The following is a 27,719-nucleotide window of genomic DNA, read 5'->3' as shown; positions in this document are numbered from 1 at the left end:
GGTTCCGCCGAAGTAAATAGATCCATTTCATATACCACAATCTGACCAGAAGATCTTCTGCCACGTTTGCTTGGTTGCCATCTTTTCATAAAAGCCAGTTTTGTGCACAGCTAATAATTGTCTATTTTTTGGTCAAAAAGCCAAATTTTGTCGACTAATTTTTTAAAAAGTCATAAAACAGAGAAACGTCAAGAGTAATTTGCTCATAGGCGTTGGAAAATAGAATGAACCAGAAACCCTGATTTCTGGTCTTACTCAAAAAGAAAGTACTCAATCTAAAAATGTTCTAATTGAACTTCTTTTCATAAATCAGCAACACAAAGGGCCAAATCAGCCCATGAATATTAGCGATGAGCTTCAGCACAGTGACCTCAGTCACAGTGGTTTTCTGAGACTCTGCATTTTCATTATCTGTAAACCACATTCATCAAGTGCATAAGGAATAAATGATGAGACGTACATGAAAGGACGTGGAAAGAAAAGATAAAAAGTAAACCAAGACCCCCAAGTGGAATGTTTTAAAATAATTTATTAGGAATTTTAAAAAGTTCTTTTTTTTTCCTCAAAAGGAATAAAATGACAGGAAAAAAGAATAAATCAGAAAAAGTTACAGTGTTGACAAGAAAGTTTTTTTGTTTTTTTTTCAGTGAAACATTCTAAATTTCCGCAGCAGGTACAGCGAGTGTATGAAAATGTAAAACCTGGTTATTTTGTAGATCAAGAGTGCTCTTTTTTGTCTTCTTCTCCAGCTAACATTTAAAGGAAAACTTAAGTTTATAGTGAACGGCCAGTGCAGCGTCCTAGTAGCTCTCGTTTTGGTCTACCAAAGAAAAAAAAAAAAAGGAAAAAGAAAAGATGTCACGTTGCTACAGACTGTGACCTCCAGTGGATATGCAGTGCTGGAAGGTGCGGTTCACTAGCCGCACCTTGATATAGATGTTAATGTACTACTACTAATGATAATAATAATAATAAAAAAAAAAGAAAATCAGATTAATATTTCACATTTTGCAAATGCCCCCCAAGAAATACAGCACATGGCACACTGGAGACCAATGTGTATCAAACCACATGACACATTCACATGAAAATCACGGAGCGGTCCCCGACTCACGACAGCTCCTGCATGCAAAGTCCTTCATTTTCCTTCACAAAACAAATCATTGGATATTAAAAATCAGGTAAAACAACATGATAACGTAAGAAAACAACGCGTTTCCTGACAGAGGAGCGTTTTCACGCCCTCGCCTCCCAAAAGCGGGAAGGTGTTGTTCCAGACTCGGCCTCTTTTCCTGCTGAACTCAAAAGTAAAAGCGCCTCCTCTAAAAGGAAGTTGTCGTCGACCTGACACGCGATTTTACAGATGTCTGGAGAGAAACGCCGCGTAGTGGCATGATCTCACGTTGACAGAAGAACTGAAATGTTCTTGACCTCCAGGCGGTAAGATTCCCCCCCACCCCCATACGCACACACACACTTTCTCCAAAAAGCCTCCAACCTCCCGGACACTAAAGTCAGCAGAGCCCTGCCGCCCCGAAATTAGTCGTATTTACAATATTTTACAAAATATTACAGTTCCTGAAGGCTAAAGGAAGTACAGATGTAGCCATGTTTTTGGCAACCCAGGTAAAAATGTGTAGAAATCCTTAAAATAAATTCGTCTGTTGCGGCAGAAACATATTCTCACACTGAAGAACAGAGAAAAATCCAAAAACAAAGAATGTTTTGAATGAAACTGACGGAAACATAATTACTGCTATATCTGAAAATGCCATTTAATAAATGTATCCGAAAAATGTTGAATGGAGATTGAATGTTTTTTGAAAAGTTGATTGTTTTTGTAAATATTTTGTGACAGAGTTTTGTCCCTCTATGCCACTCTTCAAAATGGAAAAGACAAAAGATAAAGCACAGTTGGACAAGGGCGGACGTGCGGCGATATGAGTCAGGAAAAACAGACGAGAAAAAGTACAAGACTAAAATTCAGAGCATCTTGGCATCACTAAGTCTCCATACAAACCACTAGACCAGGAATACATCGGGTTTAGATATTACCTGACCTGTATTAAGAAACACTTTTGATAAATATCTACTAAAGAAAATGTGTATTCATTTCTAAAGAGAAACCATCAAACTTTGTCAAATAAGATAATGGCTACATTTTCTTATATGGAATGTTGATATTTACAGTTTCCAGCTCAACAATAAGAAAAATAAATCTGAATGAAAATAAGTACGACTTTCAAAGTCATTCTGCTGAGGGAATCAAATGTAATTATTCCATGAAATAAAAATTACAACTCGCTGAAACCTGCATTCGTTTACATATATTTATAAAACTTCAGCTGCTTCTAGACGCGATCGACATGCACCTGATTGTTTGTTTGGTGGACGCCCTTTTTTTCCCCTACCCAACAAATAGATGTCCTCAAATTACAAGTTGGATTTTTCTACGTTCTTCAGTGTGAGATGATACCGCTGCAATAAAAGGTGACTATAATTTAAAGCTTTTTAAATACTTTTACTGGGGCCCAATAAGTCTGTCCACGCTGCTCGACGGTATTTAGTGTAACAACTCATGGTTAAAACCTACCAAGATTTACAATTCCAGGTGTTGTTTCAAAAATTCGTATTATGTGTTGACATTCAGTGTAGAGAAATGTACAGTCATTTTACAGCTTCAAAATAAGCATGTTGGAGACCTAGCAAGCCTTCTCTCAGAGAGATCACTTTTTGGAGAGGACAAATAGCTAAATAAAATACCGCTAAAACAGAAAAACAGCATGACAAAAACAACAAAAATACAGCATTCGAATGTGTTGCTATAACATGTAGTGATACGTTTCTTCTTCTCTTCTTTTTTTTTTTAAGTTTGCTTCATTTGCAAAAAGGTGGAGTTTAGTGAGGTGTCAGTAAGGTGGGCAGGATGCGGCTGGCACCAGGCAAGTTGGGGCGAATGTCCTGCCGCCCGAACGCAGCAGAGAAGACGCGGACCGGACAGAGACGGACCAGATCAGCTCCGACGTAGCTTCAACTCCGTCCAGCTGTCAGTCTGCGGCTCTGCACTGACACACAAAGCAGCTGGATTACTCATGGGTCGGCCGAACCGCGGCCGTCTGATGTGCTACGCCTCGAGAGGCGGGAGCTAGCGTGGCGGAGCGACTCACACTCAGTGATAGCCGTTAGTGAAGGCGGTGGCAATCAGAGGGCCCTGTGGGAGCAAGCAGGCCAGGTTAGCGTTTGCTGTTAGGCAAAATGCACACTTTGATTTTAATCTCTTCTAATGTGTCGGATGGAGTTTGAAAACAAAATATGTGTATAGGTTTATGTCTGGTTGAACAATGTGTGTGCCCAGTTGATTTTGTTTTTTTCTGGGGGGTTTAGGGGGGACTTGAGGGCATTTATTGTAATGCATAGGGGGCCCCAGAAAATCTTTGGGAACCACTGAGAATGGAAAAAGTTTGACAACTGCAAGCCTGCCAAGATACGGACATCCATCCAAACTGAGCGACCAAGAACTGCAACAATCAGAGAAGCGGCTAAAAGGCCCACAGTGATCCTGGAACAGCTGGAGAGGTCCGTGTGGAATGGTCCACTCCAAGTCCAGACTCTGGGCTCCCACAGTTTTCAGACACTCTCCATTCAACCTGATGCGAGTTTGAGCTATAGTTGCAATGAAGAGTTGGCGAAAAGTTTGGGTAAGCAAAGCTGGTCGAGACATAGCCTGAAAGACTGGCAGAGGAAGGTGGAGAGGAGACGCAAGTCTTCATTTTTGTTTCTTTTTTTAATTAAAAACCGTATGCTACGTCCTTCCGCTTCACCTTCACGCACCACTTTCCATTGGTCTGTCAAGTAAGATCCCAAATCTCCAACATCAGTGCATTGATGTTGGAGATTTTGCTGTAATAATAAACAGGAAACATTTCACAGGACATGAATGTGCTGCAGGGGCTTCTATTTCTGCCAAGCCTTTTCCAAAACGCACCTATCTATTTTTATGGCAGAGCATAGCAACCAGTGCTTCTGTAATTTCAGCCCATTCGCCAGCAAACAATTTGCTCGGCAACAGCCGACCCGTTCGGTCTGTCAAGCGAAGCAGCACCCTGCAGGGCTGAAAAGTGATGCAACCTCAGAGCCTTGGACTATGGTTCCTCAAAAAAGGCAGCTTGAGGTTGTCTCACCACACCCTTCCAACCAGTGGACAAGTCCAACCGATTACACGTTTGAACTCACAATAGGCCATTCAAAAAAAATAAAATAAATAAAAGAAAAGTTAAACGTCCACATTTGGTTCTACATTATTTAAACTTTAGAGCATAACTGTCCAGTTTTTGTGGCTTTAGTTTGGTATTTAATGGTTTTGGGTTAGACGTGTTAAACAGGTCACAACAATGATGCCGCGCTGTGAAACAAAGAAGCTGTAAACGCTGTGGATTTTCAGAAGTTTACAGAGTCATTTTTGGTACCTCTGAGCCACTTTCACAGCATGCCGAGCAGAAATTCACCGGTGAGCCGCGGTTACTCACCCCCAAACTGTGGCTGAAGCCGGTGCTCGGGGCCGGGCTCGCAGCGCTGAGGTAGCTGCTGACAGCCGACTCCTGACTGGCCGTCCCGTAGAGGTCGGCCATCGGACCTGGGCTGCTCGTTCCTAAAAATCCTGCGGAGCGAGAAGGGGTGGAACCTGGAAGGGAAAGAATGCAGCTTCACTGACGGACGTTCCGCTAATCAATGAAAACGACGCTCAATGTTAAAAAACGGAAAGAGTGAAATAAATACTCTGCCGTCTAAACTAGAGCTGAGCGAGAGTTCTGATCGGAGACGGTGGTTCAGGTGAGAATTTATAACTCAGTGCCGTGAAAATGTTATGATAGCCCTTGGACCTCCTTATGGCACTGAAAGGTCAAAAGTTCAATTTCAGTCTCATCTGACCTGAACACCTTCCCCTGTGTGCGAAACATGTGTATTTAGCAATTTATGAATTAAAGTTAATCAATAACTTGCATCTTACACGATTGCCTTTCTAATATCTCTCGACTAAAGACTGAATAACTAAAGTTTTCTGTCTGGGGTTTTCTTCTCATTCTGCCACTTTTTTGAAGAGCAAATTTGTGCAGAAACATCAGTAACCATTTTGTTTGTTTATTTAATCCATCCATCCATTTTCTTACACCGTTGTTCCTGCTGGGGTCGGGAGGTGAGCTGCTGTCTACCTCTAGCTAACGTTCCGGGCGAGAGGCGGGGTCACCCTGGTTGCGCCAGTCTGTCGCAGGACAGGACAACCAACCACACTCACACACACGTGCACGCAAACACACACACACACCCACACACACACACTTACCTAGGGAGAATTTAGAGAGACCAATTAACCTGACAGTCATGTTTTTGGACTGTTGGAGGAAGCCAGAGTTTATTTAATTTAAATATTTAAAATGTCTCCCAGTTTCAGTGTTAAATATTCAAGAGAAATTAAAGCTTAAGAGGGTGCACCCGCATTGTCATGCCATTACTATTATATTTTTTGAAAGTAGTCTCAACAGTAACATTATCATCACTTCTGGGATAATTTATCATCCACTTAATGTGTCATCCTGACAGGCCAACGCAGCTGTTTGTACTTTGGGGGCCACTGGGTACAAATGAGCACTACGCCTTTAAGAATTATATCTGCACAAACTTTTGAAAACCTTGCATCATTTTCTCCCACTTCATAATTATGCACAACTTAGCGTTGGTCTATCGCATAAAACCTCCGTAAAACACGCTGAAGTTTATTGCTGTAATATGAAAGAAAGTGAAAAAGTTCAGTGGTGTAAAGTCTTTTGCTAGGTACTTTATTTGGACTTCAGTGTTTTAGGAAATGCAATGTTGTACCTCTAACGACTGCTGCCGCTGCCGCTGCCGCCATTGGTCCGTACGCTGTGAGAGGAATAGCTGAAAAGGCAGAAGTGGGAAAAAAAAACAACAACAAAAAAATCAAGATTATACATCCCTGGTTCTGAAGAACCTGACATGCAACTGCAGCATCGCCCACGGATCTCGCTCCAGTGACCACAAAATGTCATTTAGTCACACAATAGATCATTTTAGCAGAGAACAATGGAGGTCATCTCAGTAACTGTCACCAATCCTGCCGTCAGATGGAAACCGAGGAGGATTGACAAACACAAACATGCAAACCAGAAGTGATGAGGTGATGTGCCGACATGTGGAGTAGCAGACTGAGAAGATGCTGCTTGTAAAGTCCAGAGGAGGGACTGACTGACCTGTGAGCTCAGGGGGGTGGGGTGAAGTCAGAAGGGGAGTCCTCTCTAAGTGGAACTCTAAAACAGAAACATCAGAGTGCTGTTGAGACACACACCGTCAACAACACACCAGCAAGGACAACACACACACACACCCGCGTACGCTCGCTGAAGGCCAGGGAGAAGCCTCGGAGGTGAGGAGCTGAATAAACAGGACGTCAGGAACAAACGCACAAAGCAACCGACAGATAGAACTGAACCCCCTCCCCAAAAAATGAAAATAAAATTTCTCCCAGTAATCATTCTGAAACGACAAGAAATAAAATAAGTGTCACAAACGCCGTCACCCAAACTAGCGACTCCAATCGGAGTGAGTGATTTCATATTTAAGAAGCAAGAGCTCTAATTTTCTGTGGTGGAAATCTAATTTTTAGGGTTATTTCCCAGATGATCAGCACACGTTCTACTGTAACACAGAGCCACGCCGTCTTGAACACACACACACACACCCACATACACACAGGTTCAAGCTAAGCAACGCCACTCCCTGATATTTACAAGCAGCCATTTACACTCACAGTGTTTCATCTGTGGAGACATGTTTGTATTTGTGACAGAGCGTCTGCTGCCAGTTGCGATATGAAGCTGCTCTTCAGAATTTAAAATGTGATCACGCAGCGCTAACACCTGGGATGAGATGCAAAAAACATTCAACTTGTTCTTACTGAATCACATGCAGAAGCTGCAGCGATTATTAGGGGCGCACTGATTGCAGTTTTCCAGCCGATCGATCGCCAACCTTCTAAAAGCCTGGAATGCCAATTCTGAATTTGATAGATTTAATTTTTTCTGAAAAGTTGCTAAATATAGCAACAAAAATCCCTAAGTTAGCAACAATGGGATGACTATTGTTAACTGCGCACAAGTGACCCAATGATAAACCCTTTCTCACAACAGAGCACAATGGGGCTGATTTTACAATCTCTGCGTTTACGGATAGGAGTCAGATGTCAGCCGATCTGTCAAAACGAAGAAAATCAGGACCGATTTCTCAACCAGCCGACTTATCAGTGCACCCCTAGAAAGTATTATCTGAAAAGCTGATTTGTTTTCTTAGCATCAGGTATTACAGACTAGGAATTACCTCATGTGTGATTTTAAAAGCTGACTTTACAGTGTGTGTGTGAATAAAACATGATCCTTAAGCAGGGCTCTGCAACCTGCAGCTCCAGAGCCAAGAGTGACTCTTTGGACTTCCTACAGTGGCTCTTTAAAAGTTAAAAATGATAAATATCCAGCTAATGTTTTTATAATGAATGTAGATACTAGAAAGTGCTGGTTTTAGTTATTTTTTCAACTTTTAAAATGGAATAAGTGCATTAAACTACAACAGAATGACACTAAAAGCATCTACTGCCATTCAAAATAAAGATTTTTTTTTTGTCATGAGGTTGGACGCTATATACTTCTATTTTTACATAGTTATATCAACATCAAATGCATCCATTCTCTTTTTGCAAAGAGTTTCACATTTAATTTGTTTTAAAATCCAAAAATAGGAAACAAAATCATGGCGCTTTAGGAATAACAACAAATTTTCTGCAGAAGTGAATGTTTATCACAAATGAAAGCTGTCTTTTTGCGACTAAAGACGAGTTTTATTTAGTTGGAATGAGGACGAAAAAAAATAGTTTCTTTTGATTGTTAAAGTTGCAGACTCCTGTCCTAAAGTCATGTTGTAGTAATAATGCAGGACATCTAACTATGCAGACACTCTGGGAGCAACGTTAGCAAAACAAAATGCGTTTGTGTTTTCTTAAACTTATAAATCAGGACTGTAATTGCTCCACTGCTGGGAATAAGCTACACCTTAGAGATGCACTGAGAAATCAGCTGGTGGCTGGGACGGGATGATTTTCAGCTCGATTGATCCTGAGCAGATGTTTTTCTGATCAGTGAACGCCCCGGGCTAACAGGTCAACGTTATTCGTGTTACTGAGAGAAGACGACTCAAATTATCCAAATGCACAAAGATAGATTAACAAAACCCATATTTTTCCATGACCTATTTGCGGTTTATTCTGACTGTGACAGAGTGAGTTTACGATTTAAAGCAGATAACAGGAAGGCTGAACATATTACAGCCAGTTTGCTGTTCATCCTTTGAGCTGCGTAGTCGCTGATCACATCAAAAATATCGGAAGCCTTTTTGAAATTAAGCAACAATCTGCAGCCTATACAACACACACAACTACTAACACAAGATACTAATTCCACTTTAACGTGTCAGATCTATAATCATTTGCTTTGTATTTTAATAAAACAGATTTACAGCGACTGCTCTGTGACACACACACACCCACACACACATACACGGCTTTACTCCACCCCTAACATGAATAATTAATGACTGCCAACAACAGCAAGGCCACAAGAACTGTTTTAAATGCAGTTCTTGTATGTTATAGTTTTTAAAGAGGTCAAATAATTACAAAACGTGAAAATCACCACTAATCTGATCAGTGCATCTCTAAACATTTGTCTGTTTTAAACAGCTGCTGAAACACAAAAATATGACAATTTTCACTGGATTCTTTTAAATGGCTACAACTTTTACTTCTTACCCAGGAAACACAGTGAAACCACAGCCTGGTGTCTGGTAGCATTAAATAAATGACGTCTCTCACGTTCACATATTCAAACAGTGAAGTGAATCTGACATTTCTTCCCTTCTTTCACTTTGGTTCAAATGACAGCATATCTCCTTTCTAGTGGTAAACACTGGGAAATGTTACTCTTTTCTTCTACACCGGGTGTTTATATTCTCATTATATATACAATGAATCACAATAATCTGAGTTTTCGAGCAGCAAATTGCATAATAATTCACATATACACGACAACGTAGCTATTCTACTGCTTTTCTCTGTTAGTTTTTATATAAACCAATTTTCTGAGTACCGTTTTATTTATTTTTTTGGCTTGGATTCTCCAAACTATGTCCCGTTGTTTCTTTTATTTATTTTATTTCTGAGTTATTACGAGATGGAAACGTGTGTGAGCGTGCTGTGATTACCAGGGAACTGATAGGTGTATCCAGGAGTGATGCCCGCGTAGCTCCGGCTGGTGTAAGTGGCCGTCTGGAAGCCGGGATAACCTGCAGAGCGCAGAAAAATCAGTGTAAATATCAATGAAACGCACCGGAAGCATTAGCACCGGCGTTAAAGACTCAGAGGACGTATTGACTCGATGCTGACGCCTTCATGAGTCTGTGGATGTAATTCCACACTTGTGCTCCGGATTTCTTTACAAGAACTGGAACGGGGCGAGGCTTCGGTTTCACTCTCAGCTGAACTCACAAAACGGAGATTTTCACTGGATGCAACCTGATCTCAACGCCTTGGCTACAAGAAACACCAGTAGGCACAAGAAGGTGTCATTTGTTTTTCTCCAAACTGTAACTTTTTGTAATGTTCTCTTGCTAATTAATGAATGAACTGAAAGAAAGAAAGCACTTCTTCGTCTGAACAGTAGGTGGTGGCATTGGCATAGTAAATTAAGTTTCTGGTGCTTTACTATAAAAGAAGAAAATTATAAGATTAGAAAAAAATAGTTGAATGAAGAAGTGACAAAAAGTCTTAAAGAGCATCAGCAACAATGGAGAGGTTTTAGGAAAACTAAAAGTCAATCGGATGTCTTAAGTGGCATTTCAACATAAAAAAGTGAAAAGCAGGTGACATAACAACAACATGTACAAGTGGAAAATATGTAGCTTTTGACATTTATTTTTAGAAAAGTGCTGCAAGGATATGTAGTTGCATCAATGCTTTTCCAGTGTTTACTTCCCCTGCTTCTAGTTTTTTGATGCTTCTGACTATCAATATCCAACAGAAGAAACTGTGCCCATCCTCTTTCTGAAAAGATTTTCAAGTTTTAGTTTGTCTTCAAATTAAAAAAAAATATATTGTTCTTTAAATATGACAAAATATTTATCAAAAATAAAAGTGGAGGGTTTTTGTAAACTTCATTTTAACATCTGTAGCTCTGAGCTAGTTTTGTTTAGCATGAGTGGATTGTTAAGTTTGGTCTCTTCCAAAGAAGTTCAAACAAATTACCCTGAAGATGATTGCTGGTGTGGCTAAGTGAATACTTATACAGCAAGGTTGTGTTACTTTTATTTCTTTTCCACTGTTGGGCACAATTAAACGTAGTGCAGACAGCTTCAAGCTGCGGCGGACATCATCGCTCAGCTCCCCCAGAGACGTCATGCGACCTTTAAGGCGGCGGAAACGGTCAGCCTCACGTGAGCCGCCACCGCGTCCTTCCTGTCCCGATCGATAGCAACTTACCAAGCATACCGATCCCTAGCATGAAGGCGTCCATCCCGTAGGGCATCACCCGAGAGCGCCCCCTGGCCGAGCCGGTGGGAGACATCACCTCCTTCGGCTGAGCTTTCTTACACTCCACCTGTTTTGGTGGGGATGTACGGGGGGCGGGGGTTAGGAATTAAATTGGCGTCGCTCGTTTTTCTGACCGCCGCGCGACAAGCCGCTCACCATTTTGTTGTTGATCTCGTGGAAGTGGATCTCGCAGACCTTCTCGACCACATCCTCGTTCTCGAATGTCACGAATCCGAACCCTGACGAGAGGAGAAACAAGAACTTGTAAAAACACACCGGCCTCTCCTGTACAGTAGGAGAGCTAAAAGCTTGCAGTAATTAGCGCTGTAATAGCCGCTTAACACATTGACCCCCCTCCCCCACTTCCAACGTTGCTATTTTGCACTCATCCTTGACCCCCACCTGCCCCCACCCCCTCCTTCCTGAGCCAGAAGGACTGGGCAAAGCTGGTAGGTTGTCATAATCGATCAATCCCAGGGTGGGGAGGAGGTGCTTAAGGAGGCTTTATCCTGATCCCGATTAACAGACTGGCTAATTAGACTAGCCCCGTTTGTCTCCTCCAGCTCAGCCCACAGGAAGGAGACTCTTGTGGGGGGGTATGGGGAATCAATAGCCACCCAGGAAGGGCTTGGAGGAAGAGCGGTAAAAATGGAGAGCAAGAAAGGAGCACAGGAGAAACTAGCGAGCGGATCAGGTCGTCCTCGTCTCACCTCTGTGCCTGTTTGTGGTCTTGTCAAACATGAGCATGGCGTCGTCAACCTGGGGGGGAGACAAACAACACAAGGTTCTTTAGCGAGGCTCTCCGTCCTGCCACGCGGCATATTGCCTGACCTCAGCCCTTCTCAAGTTCTGCAGGGAGGCTCAGCAACAGATGGACAGAGAGGAGGAAGACTGGGGTGGGGGGAGGAGGAGGAGAGACAGGTTACAAAGTGGTGGTCCGGGGTGGGAGGGAAAAGACGGGAAAATATGTTCCCAACAGTTCCCAAAATGGATGGTTAAAAAGTTGGAAGCGGCGTCGTGAAATCCCCCCCACATGTGCCTCTCTTCTCCCCTCTAAAGTTTTAGATCTCCATAGAAACTGTAACAAGGTCCTGTAGAGAAGAAACGAATGAAAAAAAAAATCCCCTTCAACCAACATCAAATATGCGTTTATGAATATCGGGAGAGAGATGAGAAAGAGAGAGAGAGCGACACAGAGAGAATCGACGCAAACAAGCAGCCAGTCACAGACGGAAAGGTGAATCCAGCAGGTGGAGACTCGATGAGAGCAGAGAGAGCTGATAGCAAGAGGAATGGCAACAGGTGGAGATACGTGAAAGAGAGTACAGAGAGTCCTGTAAGAGGAAGAAAGATTGGCTCAAAGAGGGAAAAAAAGAGTGAAGAAACAAAGGCAGAGGGAGAACAAAGAGGCCTGCAGGCTTTGTTTGTTGGCACAGTCAGCCAAAAATCCTCCTCCTCTTCTCCCTTTGACCTCTCCCTTCGGCCCGGCCTCCCTTTATGGAGCAAAGACACAGGTGTCTATTCAATAACCACACACACACACACACACACACACAGAATCTTATGTCACAGTTGACCCAATCTTTCTGCTGACAGGTCTAAACTTCAGGCTGGACGCAGAAGTACTTGTAAACATTTGGTAAATTCATCTGCGCTCCTGCTCTATATTAAGTTTACTGGATAAGTTCCCTCAGAATAATCTGTCACAGTCACATAAGAGTGTTAGTGATAGGACACTGTGTATGTGTGCGCGAACCCCTGAGGACATTTTGCCCACAGAAAGGTCAAAGGTGAGTGAAGAGTGTGGTTGTGAAAGGGGACCTTTCAAGCAGCCTCTCAAGTCAATGTTTGCTTCCATCCCGATGGCTGCTCATTACAACCAGGTCCTCCTGTTTCGTCTGGTTTTGATTCAGCGGGGAGAAAAATTGTCAGTATTTGGAGCAATCAAAACTGGCCCAGAGAATGCTGACTAATGCACCCTCGCTGCTTAATAGGGAGCGATAACGTAGCTTGGATAAATCCAAGCCTAACAAGGTTTCTCCTGTCTTGTGTGGAGTTAGAACATGAGCTGAGGCCGCACACAAATCCCCCTGAAGGACGTAAACAACAACATTAAAAAGCCGCAAATAGAGTCGATTCCACCTCCCCGGCTATACTTTTTATTCTTCAAATGGCGTATGGCCAAACAATATTCCCTCTCATCCCCTTTTCTTTTTTCCCTCCCCACCTCTCATCTTCCCTGCCCATCCCTCTCCACGCTCCTTTGTCCTCACCAGGACGGGACACAAAAGGTCCAGTGAGGCAGTCTAATCAGGAACTTCCATGGATGGCTGCAGCCCACATTTCACCGGCCATCCCTCGATATCCCTCTCGGCGTAAATTCATCTCGATGTTATGATTGAGGAGGGAGCGGCGAGGAGCTCGAGGCCGTATAGCTTCTGGCAGGGAAAATAAAGTGGCGCAACACGGCGTGCTGCCTAAAAGCGGCCCCTGCGCCTAGGCGTTTAAAAAGTTTGGACAACTTTTTCAGTCGGGTTTAGCAGCGTGTCGTCGGCGTAGAAGAGTATCCTATCACCATCGACTAATCTGTTGATGGTCATGCTCGATGTAGGAGGGAGAGCGATTAGGAAAGTGGCGTCCCGTATGCAGATAACTTCTGAACAAACCAGCAAAATACTTGCATTGCTTTGTTTAGAGGTATAATAGCCCTGGCTGGCCCCCTCAAACCCCACCAACACACAGTCGCCCCATCTTTGCCCCAGTTCCCTCTCTTACGCCTCTCCAAAGTAAGGCCCTCCCTCCTCGGAGCCTTTGTGAGTCCATCATCCATTCTCTGCCTTGCACAGTTGAACTGAATTTTGATGTGAAGTTCAGAAAAAGTTCAACAAAACCCAGATTTCCAAAAACATACATTGGGAATCTTGAGAGAAGTTTGTTGAGGTCAATTCAACTTGTCTTTTTTTGTTTATATATATTCATATGTATAGATATACTTATGAATACATATATGTTAAAAGCCCACCCCTAACTCAGCCAGCGGACGGCTCCTAACACCCACCTCATCCCTTCTCCTTCAGAACAAAAAGCCCCTTACCCACAGAATTACTTGGGGACAATGGGCGAGCCAGGTCACCACGGTAACGGGCCAGAAGGGGGTTGTGGGTAGTAGCAGCTGTTACATCAGATTAATTCAGATTCTGATAATCCCCCCACTTCTTCTTCACCATCACCGCACGCTCTGTACTAAACTTTCCAAGCCCCCCCGTCCCGTCCAGCTCCCTCTGCTGCTACCTCTTTCAGCCCCCAACCCCCCCGCCTGCCCCCAAGTTTGCCCGTCGCCTCATTATTTCTTCCTTTCCCCATCCTTTCGCGCCCTCCTCGTCCTCGCAGTAACTCTTTTCTCTCCAGGCACCTGCTTGACTCGAAGTGAAGTTTTCTCAGAGCAAACTGCCAACAAAACCCTGTGATGTGCTTCGACTTTCTAAGCTGTTGATTTGTTTCTGTGCTGATGCCACGGAGAAACACTTGGAAAATGTTGTTGTTTTTCTGGTATTTGAAACAATCATGGCTTTCAAGATCTCTTAAAAAAAAATGTCACTCACCTTGCCAAACTGATCAAAGTATTGCTTCACGTCTTCGATGGTTGTGTTCACTGACAGTCCGCCCACAAAGATCTTCTTGGTTCGAGTCACCAGCTGAAAGAAAAAAGAACAACAAATCACAAGTCAGTATATGGATTTCCACATCAATTTACATATTTCATTTTGAGATTGCATCTTCTTCCATACATCTGGTAGTTTTTCTAACATTAAAGCTGCAGGATGGAACTTTTACAAAAATATATTTTGTTCTATATTTGTTAAAACTGTCACCATGTCGGGACAGAATGATACGAGACATTCGAGTAGAAACTTGACAAGACTTTCACAGTTGTCAGCTTTTTTAATAGCGTTATTCCGCCTCTTTGAACCAAGGCCTAATTGAGACTCAACAGCACCTCTAGAAAGAACATTTTTTAATGTTTTAAAAACAAAAACAGACAGTTTTAAAATTTTGTTTGCTGGCATTTAAACTTGACCTAGTTTTGAAAACTAATGGTGCTGTTACTGGATCAAGAACCCCATTTTTTTTTGCACTTTTTTTTAACTTTTGAGTGTGCACATAGTCTGTAGCATGTTATCACAAAATGTTCGTTTGATATATTAAATTCAAATTGTGACAAAAATCTAAAAAAGTGAACTCATTGCTGTAAAATTGCTCTACAATTGATGCAGTGTTTTTAGAATTTTTTTCTATATTTTATAAATAGAAGAGGAAAACTCAAAACTTTTTCCACAGTTGGGTTGACATTTTTTTTTATTAAGACTTCCAAAATTATAAACTTTTCCAGACAGCAGAGGAAAGCTTTATAAGAATGTTTTATTGGACTCTGTGCTGGACTTGGATATTTTGGTAGTCTGTAAAACATGCAAAAAATGCAGCCAGAAATGGGACAACGTGGAGATCCTTCTATGTCCGCAGATCTTAAAAACAGACTAAAACAAAAGAGAAAGTTTGTTCATCAAACTTTCTCTTTTGTCAAACTTTCTCTTTTGTCAAATTAAAAGTTACGGGTAGGCCAAAGAGTTGTATATTCTTTTATAAAAGACTGACTAAACAAGCCAACAATTCAGATTATGTAATAGAGAAAATGTTGTTTGCACTTATTTGATTAAAATAAGTGTTTCAATAACTGTTGAAACGCCTTTAAATCTCAACTAAAAACACCTGTTTAGAATTGTATTTGAAATGTAACATGTAACAATGTATTGTTTATTCTGTGTTGCATGACTTTGCGTTTTTGTGTTTATGATGTAAAGCACTTTGAAATGCCTTGCTGCTGAAATGTGCTATACAAATAAAATTTGATTGATTGATAAAAAACAACATTTTAACAAGCTAGAGACCAAAGATGTGACAAACACATCTTTGCTAATTGCAGCAATAACTTTGAAAGTGTCACTTTTCTTTTTTGAGTTGTTTCACGTGTAATACACCATCCTGCACTCCAATGTTGGACTGGACATCTGCAGGTCCGTTTTTGGCAGATTTTTTAATCTGGAATGTTTTGATTGAAAGCCCAAAAATTGTTGCACGTCTGATGAGTAAAATCCGGGACATAAAGCTGAAACACGCTTGTTGAGCTGGAGTCAGCGGGTCTGTTAGCTACAGAGACAGATCAGTCTGCCACTCAGTGGCAACTTCTGTTGGATAGTTTAATGAAAGGTGAGTTTTATGTGAAGAAAACAACTTTTGGATGATTGTTGCAGGAATATTAAGCAAACAGAGCACTCTATTTACCCGACACTCTGCAGAGGACGAACAAGGCGTTTCTCCTTCAGCAGAAACAGAAAGTTGCATCATATTTAACTTTCAACCTGTCAATCTGGGTATAGGATCCGGAAATGTTGGCAGCCTGTTGAAACGTTCTGATGCAAAGTAGAAATACTTATATGCTAGAAAATACTCTCTTGTGTTTCGCAATGCTAATTGTGCAAACAGGGCTAGTTGCTGACAAACATCTTTTAAAAAATGCTCACATCAAATGTTCTTGACTTGATAACAATGTTGAACATTTTTATTGCTGGATGTGGTGACTTTCCACCGTTGTATACGTTAATAAAACCACAGGGTGGACAACAAAAATGTTTGATTTTAACCTTTGTTTTAAAGTTTGGAAAAGTTTCAGTTTACTTCATAGTTCACTAAAGTTGAGCTGTGACTCTATTTCTGTTTCCATCATTGTAAACCCCAAAACAGTCAAAGAATAACAATAAAGATCACGTCAGACAGTCTCTGCTCGATTATGAATTACAAAATTACAAGTTATGATTAAGAAAAAATTGTTGCAGTGAACGGAACTTGCAAAAGATTACAGACGAGCATTTAAACCAGGAGTAGAGAAGGCTTTTGCTCAGATGAACTGTTGTGCGATGGCAGCGGTGCTCATGTTGGTCAGATTATGCCGCATTAAGACACCTGAAATACTCAACACACGCTAACCAGCTGGAAACAATTCGCAACAAGAGGAGACATTTCAACTCACCTTGGGCTGAGCTCTCCGAGGGAACGCCACCTTAGGATCGATCTATCGGAGAAGATACAGAAAAAACAGGGAACTGCTCAACGATGGCCCACGATACAGAATCCGCCGCATTCCCTTCTTTAAACGGGTCTAAATAAAACTGTAATTCATCTTATCCCTTTGCTTTAATTTCTGAGTTGTCTTAGGTCAAAAGCACCCGATTGTTTTTGGACTCATCATGCATCCCATTAAAAATGACACTGTGAGTGGATCTCGTTTTAGAGCATTTAAGATCATTTTAATAAATTAAGCTGTTGGGAATATTATTTGAAATATGTCTGCGACACACTACCTGGTTGGTCCTGAGTTCTTACCTCAAGAGCAAAGAAGCATTTTGTCGACACATTAAAGAGAGTAACTCCTCCTGTCAAGGTAACACTTTCCGACACATGAATAGAAACAACTAAGAAACGTGTGTGTGGTTAATGCCCCTTTGAAACACATTATTAATCATTGACAACATGTAAATAGTGCAGACTTCTCCTTAATTTGAAGTGATTATGGATCTGTAGTAATTTGTGATTTTTTTGTTTTGTTTTTTTTCTTTAATCTTTTCTCCCTCTATCATCATGAAATGCACCAGAACATCAAGGGTTCAGGGCTTAGAAAATACATTTTTATGCAAGCTTGGAAGCAGTTCAATTCCAGCTTGACTGCTTAAATTATTGTGAAAATTAAAAAATGCTTAAGATAAAAAATTTTCTTGATAAATTCCTGAAATGTGTCTCTAATATTTTTATTTATTTTATAAATAAATCCAATCTGTTTCATTGTTTGTTTCATTAAGCCTACACATGTTTATTTTCTCTTTAATATGTTCATAATTTAGGAGAATTTGTGCACACCCGTGGGCACTCAGGTGGATTGCCTGGGAACGTCGGTCTCTCTCATCGCCACCGTGTGACATGTGATCTTATGGAATCTCACACGGGCGCCACAAACACAAACACTCCTCACCTCCTCGGCGAGGAGGGCCCAAGGCGTGTCAGAGGGAGGGACCTGAGAGGGGAAGACGGGAGCTGCCAATCACGCCGCGTTGACAGTAGATCAACGAAGTTTTGGGGTTTGTTCGATTTTTCGCAACAACAACATTATCGTCGATTATTCTGCTCATTTTCAGGTGATCCAGATCCTCCTCTGCCTTGTAGTTCCTACTCATTACTCCCAGAGGAGTCGAAAATTAAAGCTGCAGTATGTAACTTTTATAAAAATACATATTTTTTTACATATTTGTTGAAACTGTCAACATGTCATGAGAGCATAGCACGGGATACATAATCTGTGAAAGAAGCAAGCTCCTCCGGCTCCCAATGCTAACTACAGGAATACACAGCTCAGTGAGATACAACCAATCACAGCCAGGGGAGGGTCTTAGCGCTGTCAATCATGCTTGTCCCTTGCTGCCTGCTAAGCTGCAATTTCTTCCCGTCAGCAGAGCCTGTCCTGAACGCTAAGGCTAGTTAGCACAGCCACCAATGATGGCAGATAAACAGTTTTCCTGTAACAGTGAGTTTTTATCCTTCTTTAACAGAGGATAAATGATTGACAGCGCTAAGATCTTCCTCCTGGCTTTGATTGGTTGTTTCTGACCGAGAGTGGCACATTTCTTCAGACAGCATTAGTAGAACTGGGAAGAGATTATCTATCTCATATTATACTATCACAACAAAGGGACATTTTTAGCAAATATATATATGTATATATATATTTTAAATAAAAGTTACATATTCCAGCTGTAATTGTTATGTCAGTTATCTAAACATTTCTATCTTAAAGTCACAACAAGCAGTGGAGAGGCCCACTGATTGGACAGAAAACCACACCATGCCATGAAGATGCAATCACAGACAGTCTGTAAAACTGAAATTTGAGACCTCTATATTAGTCTATGCTGGTCTAATAGAGCTAGAGAACAACTAGACTACGCCACACTGTACTGCTGTTACACTAACAGACGGTACAGTACAGTGCTATGATTAGTCCTTAACCATGAAGAGGGTAGAGTTGAACTACAACAGACTGCTAGAGCCTCTATGGTAAACTGCATGCGTTTACCAGAGTGAGGGGCATCGGCGATGCTTCTAACCAGAGCTGACGACACCGCGAGTTGTCAAACAAAAACAAAAAAAAATAATGATTTTCTCTTTTCTTACTTCTGTTCTAGACAGCAGAGTGAAAACCACTAGATGCTAATTACTTTAGGATCAGATGCAGAGTCTACTGTTTAGTCTCTATTGGAGTCTAGACTAGTCTGATAGTCACCTCCGGTCACCAACCCTTCCCGATGTCCAACACTCCTGTGCGCGCACACACACACACACACACACACGCACACACGCACACACACACACACACAAACAGAAGTCAAACAGGTGGCAGCGCACAACACATCCGAGGGCTGGGGATAATGGTGGACATGAAACAGATACAATAAACTCCTGAAGGATATTGGTTTGTTGTGTAGAGAAAAAAACAGACATGATTGTCTGCATATCTGTCCTCTTAGAGCCGCATTTAACCCTTATGATCGTCTGCATTTGTACTTACCAACAGTGTTAACATCCAAACAATTAACATCAGCTTTAATTGTTTGTGAAAATATGTTTTCATGTATTTGTTAAAGCCGTCACTATGTGCTGATGGTTTAATAAGAAAATTACTGAGGTAACATTGTTTCTTCCCCGTTTTCCTGCTGCCATCTGCAGAAATACAGTTCGGTCAGAAACAACCAATCAGAGCCAGGAGGAGGATCTCAGCATTGTCAATCATGTTCGTAAATGTGCTGCTCACACCCTTGCTCTTTGCCATGCTAGAGCTCTTTCCCTACACTAGAGGCTACTGTGAATGCTAAGGCGGGTTAGCATGGCCACGAATGACGGCGGATAAACAGCTCCAGTAAACTGGCAATTGTGAGCAGCACGTACAAGAGAAGATTGACAGCACAAAGATTTCTCCTTAGTGCTCTGAGTGGTTGATCTGACTGGGAGTGGTGTGTTTCTGCACATTGCAGTAGGACCACACAGCAGAGGAGCTTAATTTTTTTCATTAATCATCTGCATCGTGTGACACTATCACAACATCGACTGTTTCAACAAATATGTAAAAACACTTTTTTACAAAAGATAGCTGCTGCAGCTTTTACAAAAATAAACAAAATATATTCAACTTCTTGAACACTCGAAAGTTCCCAGAATTTATTATCTGTCGCCAAACGTTTGTGCATTTTATTGGGATTATAGATGACACATAAATAATCACTGAATAACATAAAAACATGTTGAATGCATTGATATTCACAACTTTTAAGCTGATATAACTGCAAAAAAATCATTACTTTCAGAAGTCACACAATTACGAAGCAGAATCCATCAGTGAGAGAGTTAATCTGAGTAATAACACATATGGATTTTCTGTGAAGCCCACAAAGGTTTGTTGGAGAACATTAGAGAACAAAAAGCTTCAAGAAGACCAAGGAACCCAGCAGAAGGTTATGGACAACCTTCAAAGACCAAAACAGAATTTTCTTTGGGCTCACAAGCAAAATGCTGTGTTTGGCAAAAAAAAAAAAAAAAAAAAACAGAACACGCTATTCCCACAGTGAAAATGTGGTGGTAGCATTATGCAAGCGTGCAAAGGGACCCTAATCAGAGTTGATGGAGCTAAATGCAGGCTAATCCTGGAAGAAAACCTGTTAGAGCCGCTAAAGACCTCAGACTCACCTTCTGCAATGAACCTAAACCCTCAACAAAGGCTACAGCAGAAAGATTTAGATCAGTGGAATCCAAACTTTTTGCCCCTGTGGCTAAAACCGGATCAATCAAATCACAAAATTTAGTAAATTTAAAATTTCAAGTTTACGGTGTAGTGACGTTTCTTTTTTCTTATTTATTTGCACAATTACAAGTACACATTTCATTAAATCTAATATTGCTGCTCCCAATGATTAGTTTAGTGATTAGTTATTCCATCAGTTATTCTCATAATCAAATAACTGGAAAAAAAATTGAGAGATTTTTCATGTAATCATTTAAACTTATTTCACTGACGACTAAAAACATACAACATGAAAATAAAACAAATAATTAAATGTCATTTAAAAAAGTATTACTGCTCTGAGATTGTTGCTTTAGGAAATTGCCTTTTTCAGAGTCAGTTCACTTCAGTTAATGATTCATCGATTTTTAAATTATTTCATAATCAATTAATCACAATAAATCTGAGTAATCGTCTCGTTCTATTAATCCTTGAAGATCCAAAACATAAAAAAGGCCTTGGAAAAAAAACCTAAACCCTCAACATATTTTGGTGGTCATCAGTTGTTTTTCATTTTGTTGACAAAATTTTTACCATTGTTGATTTGTGGTTGAGGGGAAGGGTTGGGAGGGGAGCGATCATCAAAATCATTTCAAGGGGCCACAAATGGCCCCCTGGCCATTAGATAAAAAGGTTGTAACGGCCTAGTCAAAGTCCAGACCAAAATTCAATTCAGTGTTTGCGTTTACAGACAAATGAGAATGAGAATTTATTTATTTATTTTTTTCCAGATACGCAGAACAAAACAGTTGCACTATTTTCTGTTCACTTGCTAACAGAAAATCAACATAATTTCCCCTCCACTTTTTCAGTAGTTTGACTGAAAACTAAATGTTTACAGCGTAACGTCATGAAGACCTCACTGCGCTGAGACCTGTGTGCCAAGGTAGCAGAGAAGGAGCTGAAGCTAAGTCCAAGAGAGGTTTATGAAATCAGGGCAATCCCCTCTGACAGGCTACATCCCGGCTGTACGCAACAGTTGGCCCACGGTGTCGTCTGCCACGGTCCGGGCTGGGAACGCTCGCCGCGCAACCTGCCGATTGGGCAACAGCCCTCAACATCTCCGAGGAACAACTCGAGCTTGATGACTCCAATCCTATTAGTGATGAGAGCTATAGTAATCACAGATGGGGTCATCCCACTCATCCACCCCCATGAGCAGCACTTTTTTTCCTTCTGCTCAGCTCGGTATGGGAACAGACTGGGGGGTTGGTTGTTACAGAGACACTGATGTGTCTTTGTGCTAAACTCTTAACTGCGCAGGAAACTTTGTCCTACAAAGGTTTAACTCTGCAACGGTCGTCTCTGACTTTACAAACAGCGGGAAGCTACAAGGACGCGCCCCCCCACCCCCAACCTCCCGAAAGGGCAACAAGCGGCGCATTAGTTGCATAAATCACAGCAGACCCGGCCCGCCGTATAGCACACTGGTCAGAACCGGTCCGCATCTGTCCTCCAACACAATAAGCCCCAATAAATTCCTGTGCAGCACTGTACTTGCTCTTTAGCCTCGCGGCTGTGCAAAGCTCTTTTAATTCCAGCGCCGGAGCGGTTCACTCGGTCACAGCGTGGCACATTCTTTCTGTTGCCACTGGAGAACTTTTCTCTCTCTCCTCCCTAACAGGATAACCTGCCTGCATTGGGGAGAGGGGGGGGGGGCGGGCAGCGCAGGGTGAGCGGTCTAAAAAGACCTACTCTACTCACCGTCCAACCACTGTGATTGATCACTGAGCCTTCTCCTCGCCCGGCTAACAGAGGCCACTGCAGACCTCCTGGCACACTTGAAACACAAAGCGCTCAAACTACTTTTTCCCCCACATTTCGTCAGGTTATCGCCACAAACTTTGACGAATTTTGTCAGAATTGTGTGCAACTGTGTCACAAGCTGTAAATTTATGCATTTCCTCACAAATAGAAACTAAATAAAGACCCTTCTGCTCCAATACATCCCAACAAAGCTAGTTGTTTGGATGAAAAAGATTGTCCTCATCAGACGAAACTAAAACTTTTTACATGTATCAAGAATTACAATGGATTTTACCGCCATATTGGCATCTTCATTAGGAGCTGGATTGGGCAATTACTGCATCTTTTATCATTTATCGTGATAAATGTCTTGTTGTGATGAGATTTTTGATTTATTGTTGTCACGATAAACTTGAGCTAATGTAAAAAAAAAAAAACAGACTAAAATGTTAATGTTAGCATTTTCTCCACTACCCAACAATAAATATCAGTAAATTTTATACATGTAGTTTAGTGACATAAACTACACTTCTTTAAGTATGTGGCGTTCTACTTTAAATAGGAATGTTTTTCACACAAAAATATGAAATAACATGCATTATGTTTCTTTAATTACACATGTAAGCAGTAGTTTGTGTTGGGATAAAACAGTGTTGTCAAAACTTTTTTGTACATGATCTAAAATTTTAATTACTTGTGGGCCATCATTTGTGTTAAATTAATTTTGTCGTAGTTTTACCGGCTCAGCAATAAACTAAACATGAAATATGTTAATGAACCACAAATCAATTTTTTTTTATGGAAAAGGAGCAAAAATAAATAAATAAATAAAAAATCATCATTGATCCAAAACTTTAACAATGTCTTGAATACAAGTTCCCAAATTATTTGGGTGGATTATTTTCTTTTTTGTTTTTGTAGAAAATGTTTGGTTTATTTCCAACAACTGAATACAGAATCACTTTTTCTCTCTTAAAAAAAAATAAAATAAAATAAAAAAGCTGAAAAGCTGTGCCTTTCAGTAAAAGTCACTGACAGTTTATGGTCATACTTTGCTAAAATAAGAGCAAAAAGCACATTCAATAAAATATGAACACTAACATTTCTCCGAAAAAAGAAAAAAGGAGGTAAAACTTGCCCATTTACATGAATTACTAACTTAGAAGACGCACTTTTGGGTCACACTTTGACGTCTAATATATAAATAATCACACTGAAGTTTGTGACTGTCATGCACCAAAATGTGGAAAAGTGCAAGAAATATGAAATCTACAAAATACTGCAGGTGGGAGAAGTCCTGGCGCAGGGATGGAAGTTTTTGTTGCATCTCTGTGATTTAACTCAACATGGCGAGAGGATAAACCTTCAGCAGCATGGCCTCCAGTGTTTGGGGCCTCGGTTCCTAGTTCCCAAGAAATGACTGTAAATCATGCGTATTGGTATCTTTTGTCTTTGGTGACAGAGCTGTTCTTCGCCTGGAAGTGGGAGCGAGAGGAGGGGGTGGGGGCATCACTATGGTAATGAGCCCCATGGTGAGTTAGTGGCGTCCAAACATGATGGCGCTACTTGTCAGAGCTGTCGCGCCTACAAGAGACACTAAAGTAATACTTAGCAGCTAGAATCAGTCAGAGCTCTCAATCAAACTGCTTCTGCTCCCCTCACTCTTAAACTCGACAGACGCAATCGCTCGTCTTTTGTTCAAGTTTGCCGTCGCCTTCTTTTGTGGCTCGCACTTATCTCCCAAAGTCTCATGAAGGTGAGTCGCCCGAAGCACAAAAGGGAAAAGCAGAAACTAGCCTGCGCTCATTTCAATACAGTGACCAACCCGCGACCAATCACCACTCCCAACGCAGGCAGGGAGGCGGGGCTGTGGTCCCTATGGTGACCAACAGGCCACATTGTTCCCAGGCCAGCCCACATTCATTACTGACAAAAAAGACACACACACACTCACACACACACAATCAGTCCGCAACACAGTCCATTAATACATTTTAAGTTGCAGTTTGTGCGGGTTGAAAGGGGCCCTGAATGAGCCATGGCGACTTTTCCCCCCCCCTCCATCACTAAACTCGCAGCTTTACTTCGGCTGAGATCAACGGGAAGCTCGCAGGAGTTTTGATTGTCGCTGCTTTCACACCTCGATGGTTTCAGGTTGCATTCACTTGTTCCATTGAGAAACTTTTTGTTAGGTCAATTCCACCCCTTGGGGACAGGAAAGTGGGAAAAAAAAAACAACAAAAAAAAAAACACAAGTCTTGGTTTAGTGTTCTGAGAGGCTCAAAATCAAAGACTGGCAGAGAATGCAACCCTGTCCCGGTTCCCTTGTTTCTATGGAAATTGACACTGGGTGACATTTTCTTGCCTTGTTTGGCAGAAGAGAGACGAGAGAGCACTTTCTCCCATGTGTCGGCTAATGACTTTATCATGTAAAGTGCTCCCATCTGAGGTGCGGCAGCAGATGCAAGCATGGGACCCGGACTGTGTATCAATGGCACAGGAGGAGGAGAAGAAAAAAATACCCTCATCAGAACACTGGAATCCCACAGTAAACACACTAATATTGTAGGAAAAGTTGCACCTTTCAGGAAGATTACTGGAAAAATACACTAATCAAACACTGAGCCATGGGATTAGCCAGTGCTGGGAAGGAAACACACAGAGAACTCACTGTTTTGGAGTCCAGCTCGTGTCTGCTTTGGGCCAAAACTTTGTCCACGCCGGCCTGATCGACGAAGGTGACAAATCCGAAACCCCTGCAGACATCACGGAGGGAAGAAAGCCGTTACTGACGCAGAGACCCGACGTGGATGTCTGATGGTGCGTTTACGAGCAGAGAGGAATCAAGGAGGGGGGCGAGCGGGGGTCAGATAAACTTTCAGCGGGTTGAAGCCGGGGCTCACGGCGGCTCCCTCACCTCGAGCGCTTAGTAACCGGATCTCGCATCACCATACACTCTTTCACCTCGCCGTACTTGCAGAAATACTCCTTCAGGCCCTCTGAGACAGAAACAGAAACGAGACGAGTTTGGGGAAGGAGCAGACAAGCTGCGAATGAGGTCAACAAGTAGGAGGAGAAGTTTGAGAAATTCAGAAGAGAGCATCCCACGTCTCTCGATCCGTCGTATGCTTCCTGATCGGATTGCTCTCGAGCTACAGATGCGATAATCTCCAGCATCCGGCTGATACAAACTTCTAATTTGTTTTCTTTTCTTTCAAGTCTGAACTGCCAAGTCTCTTATTTTCTCAAATGCAAAAACATGTAAAAATATGCGACCTTAGCGATGTTGCAGCATCAAATCCATTGGAAAATGAAAGAAGTTACTAGATTATCTTAAGTTGTGAATCAAAGCATATTTTCTCAACAGGAGGCGCGCCGATCAGTTTCCTAGGCCCATAACAGCAGATCTGACCTGCCAAATTCATGAGTGATTACTTACAATTATTGTTTATGCAACACATATTAGAGATAATGCATTTCAGTGGAAATGACAGCATATATAAGTAATTTCCATTCATGAATCAAGGCATTAATCCCTAACTCTCATCTGATTTTGAATTAAACTCAAAAATGTGCCTATAGTTTACAAGAGAAAAAAAAGTTCTAAACTTTGACGCGCTAAATGAATGGTGCAAAAAAAATAAATAAATAAAATCAGCAATAATAAAACCACATTTCAGTAAAACAAAGCTTTTGGTTTAAGCATTTATAGACTGAATAGAGTTTAGTTTTTGTGCACTTTTTTAAAAAGGGAAAGAAATTATATTTTTCGGATCTGATCTGATAATTACCAGTCAGAGCTGCTGAAGGAGACAATGGCTGATTCCAGTTTCCAGCTGAGCAATCGGTGCATCTCTGCTTTAAATAAAACTTTTCAAGGAGCTTTATGAATCATGGAGCCTTTTGCCAACTCTGAATGGGAGTATTCGCTCAGGAGAAAATATGACATGCAAAATTCACTGCAAACACAACTATGAGCACTTTCAAAAACAACAAAATACACTGCACCGATTGAAGCTTGGGAAACGAAAACAGAAATCACAGTGACTTCTGAGCAGACATGGAGGTGGGGAAAGATTTACCTTGTGTCGTTTGCCAGCTGAGTCCACCTATGAACATTTTGCTGTGGAAAAAGTGAGAAAATATGCAGATTAACAGAGTCAACAAAGCAGCACTCAGAGCTCTGCTGCTTGCACAAAGTTGTGGCTGGGCTGTGCAGAGGGACCCCGCAGCTTTCACAGACACATCTCATTTAGCACGAGCCCTCTCTGCGTGGAGGTGTGCGGGTCTAACTCCGCGCCCCTCACAGAGAGCCGGGCTTGTTTTCACAAAGTTTGAAAAACAAAGTTTGTGTTTTTGCTGGGTTTTCTTTTTTTTTTTCTCTCTCAGTTACCATGGGTCGTGAGGGGAGTCCGCGGCGGACAGGCTGCTCTGGCTCCCTTCCGTGTCCATTCCGAGTCCTCTCGGTGCGTGTGAGCCTTGCCTGCCTGCCTGCCTGCCTGCCTGCCTGCGTGGGTGGGTGTGGGTGTGTGTGTCCGGGCCGAGCCGTGCGGGAGGACAGCCGGAGAGCGAGTGAGAGGAGCTGGGCGGGTTTGGCCCGGGGTGACAGAGAGGGGAGAGGGCCAGATGCAGGCTGGGACAGGCTCCACCTCCTTCCCTCGGTCCCCGCCGCGGTCCCTCTCTTATCCCACCACCGCTGCCGTCGAGGCACGCGGCTCCGGGGTCAAGTCAGAAGGAGCCAGCACCGTCACTTCCGGTGACGCATTTCAAAGTAAAAGCAAAGCGGCAAAAAGTCTTACAGCTTATTATTTATTCATCGTATGGAGAATGATGACATTTTACAGCATCAGAGGGAAAAATGAGTCACTGCTTACAAGACCTGCATACCGATAATAACTCCAGTTGGTTATTAACTAGTTACTTTTACTCAGTTATAATTACTTTATTTTTTTAGGGGGGGGGGGGATACTTTTAGGTTTTACTACACCGTACTTTTTACTTGCATAATTTTATGAAGTATCACATCGTCTTTGAGTAAAATGTCTGGATAGTCGACCCACTGCGAGAAACTTCACCGAATAAAAACAAAATTTCACCTGACACAGAAGTTTCACAATGACAGAAATTGATTTGGAAAAAATTAATAATATATTTAAGAAAAATTATATATATATATCTTATATCTTCCATGCTTTTGTTTTTTTTTAATATTAATAATTTTATTTATTTTTTATCCTTCAGCCACCAAAGTTTAACATGTTGTTCCCTCCGAGGAAGTAATTTTTAAATATTAAATGACTGATATTTTGATCAGTTGCATGAGTGAGTATGCTTTTTACCAAATACTCCTTCCTTCTTACTCAAGTCATTTTTTCATGACTACTTTTTACT

At 41.7% G+C, this 27,719-nt stretch overlaps 1 protein-coding gene across 8 annotated transcripts; it reads right to left on the bottom strand.

Annotated features, from left to right (window-relative positions):
* Positions 1-509: 509 nt before the first annotated feature.
* On the bottom strand, positions 510-27,018 carry LOC129372991 (RNA-binding protein Musashi homolog 1-like). Of its 8 annotated transcripts, none has more exons than XM_055050657.1 (15): positions 26,722-27,018; positions 26,411-26,451; positions 25,246-25,327; positions 25,000-25,084; positions 16,731-16,772; positions 14,248-14,340; positions 11,356-11,404; positions 10,802-10,884; positions 10,595-10,712; positions 9,322-9,402; positions 6,267-6,323; positions 5,875-5,934; positions 4,527-4,681; positions 3,168-3,211; positions 510-3,065 (listed from the first exon to the last, which is right to left on the bottom strand). In XM_055050657.1, exons 1-14 carry the CDS (start codon positions 26,778-26,780, stop codon positions 3,170-3,172), a joined length of 1,047 nt encoding a protein of 348 aa, XP_054906632.1. In that variant the 5' UTR covers positions 26,781-27,018; the 3' UTR covers positions 510-3,065; positions 3,168-3,169. The 8 variants fall into 8 exon arrangements, with proteins under 8 accessions (XP_054906632.1, XP_054906625.1, XP_054906627.1 ...); XM_055050650.1 differs by having other exon boundaries at positions 510-3,060; positions 26,722-26,899; XM_055050652.1 differs by lacking the exon at positions 3,168-3,211 and having other exon boundaries at positions 26,722-26,899.
* Between the last annotated feature and the right edge of the window lie 701 nt (positions 27,019-27,719).

This window comes from Poeciliopsis prolifica, unplaced genomic scaffold, assembly GCF_027474105.1.
Source record: "Poeciliopsis prolifica strain line A6 unplaced genomic scaffold, Auburn_PproV2 SCAFFOLD031, whole genome shotgun sequence".
Taxonomy (NCBI): Eukaryota; Metazoa; Chordata; class Actinopteri; order Cyprinodontiformes; family Poeciliidae; genus Poeciliopsis; species Poeciliopsis prolifica.
Note: the sequence above shows the minus strand (reverse complement) of the source record. Positions and strands in the feature narration are given on the sequence as shown.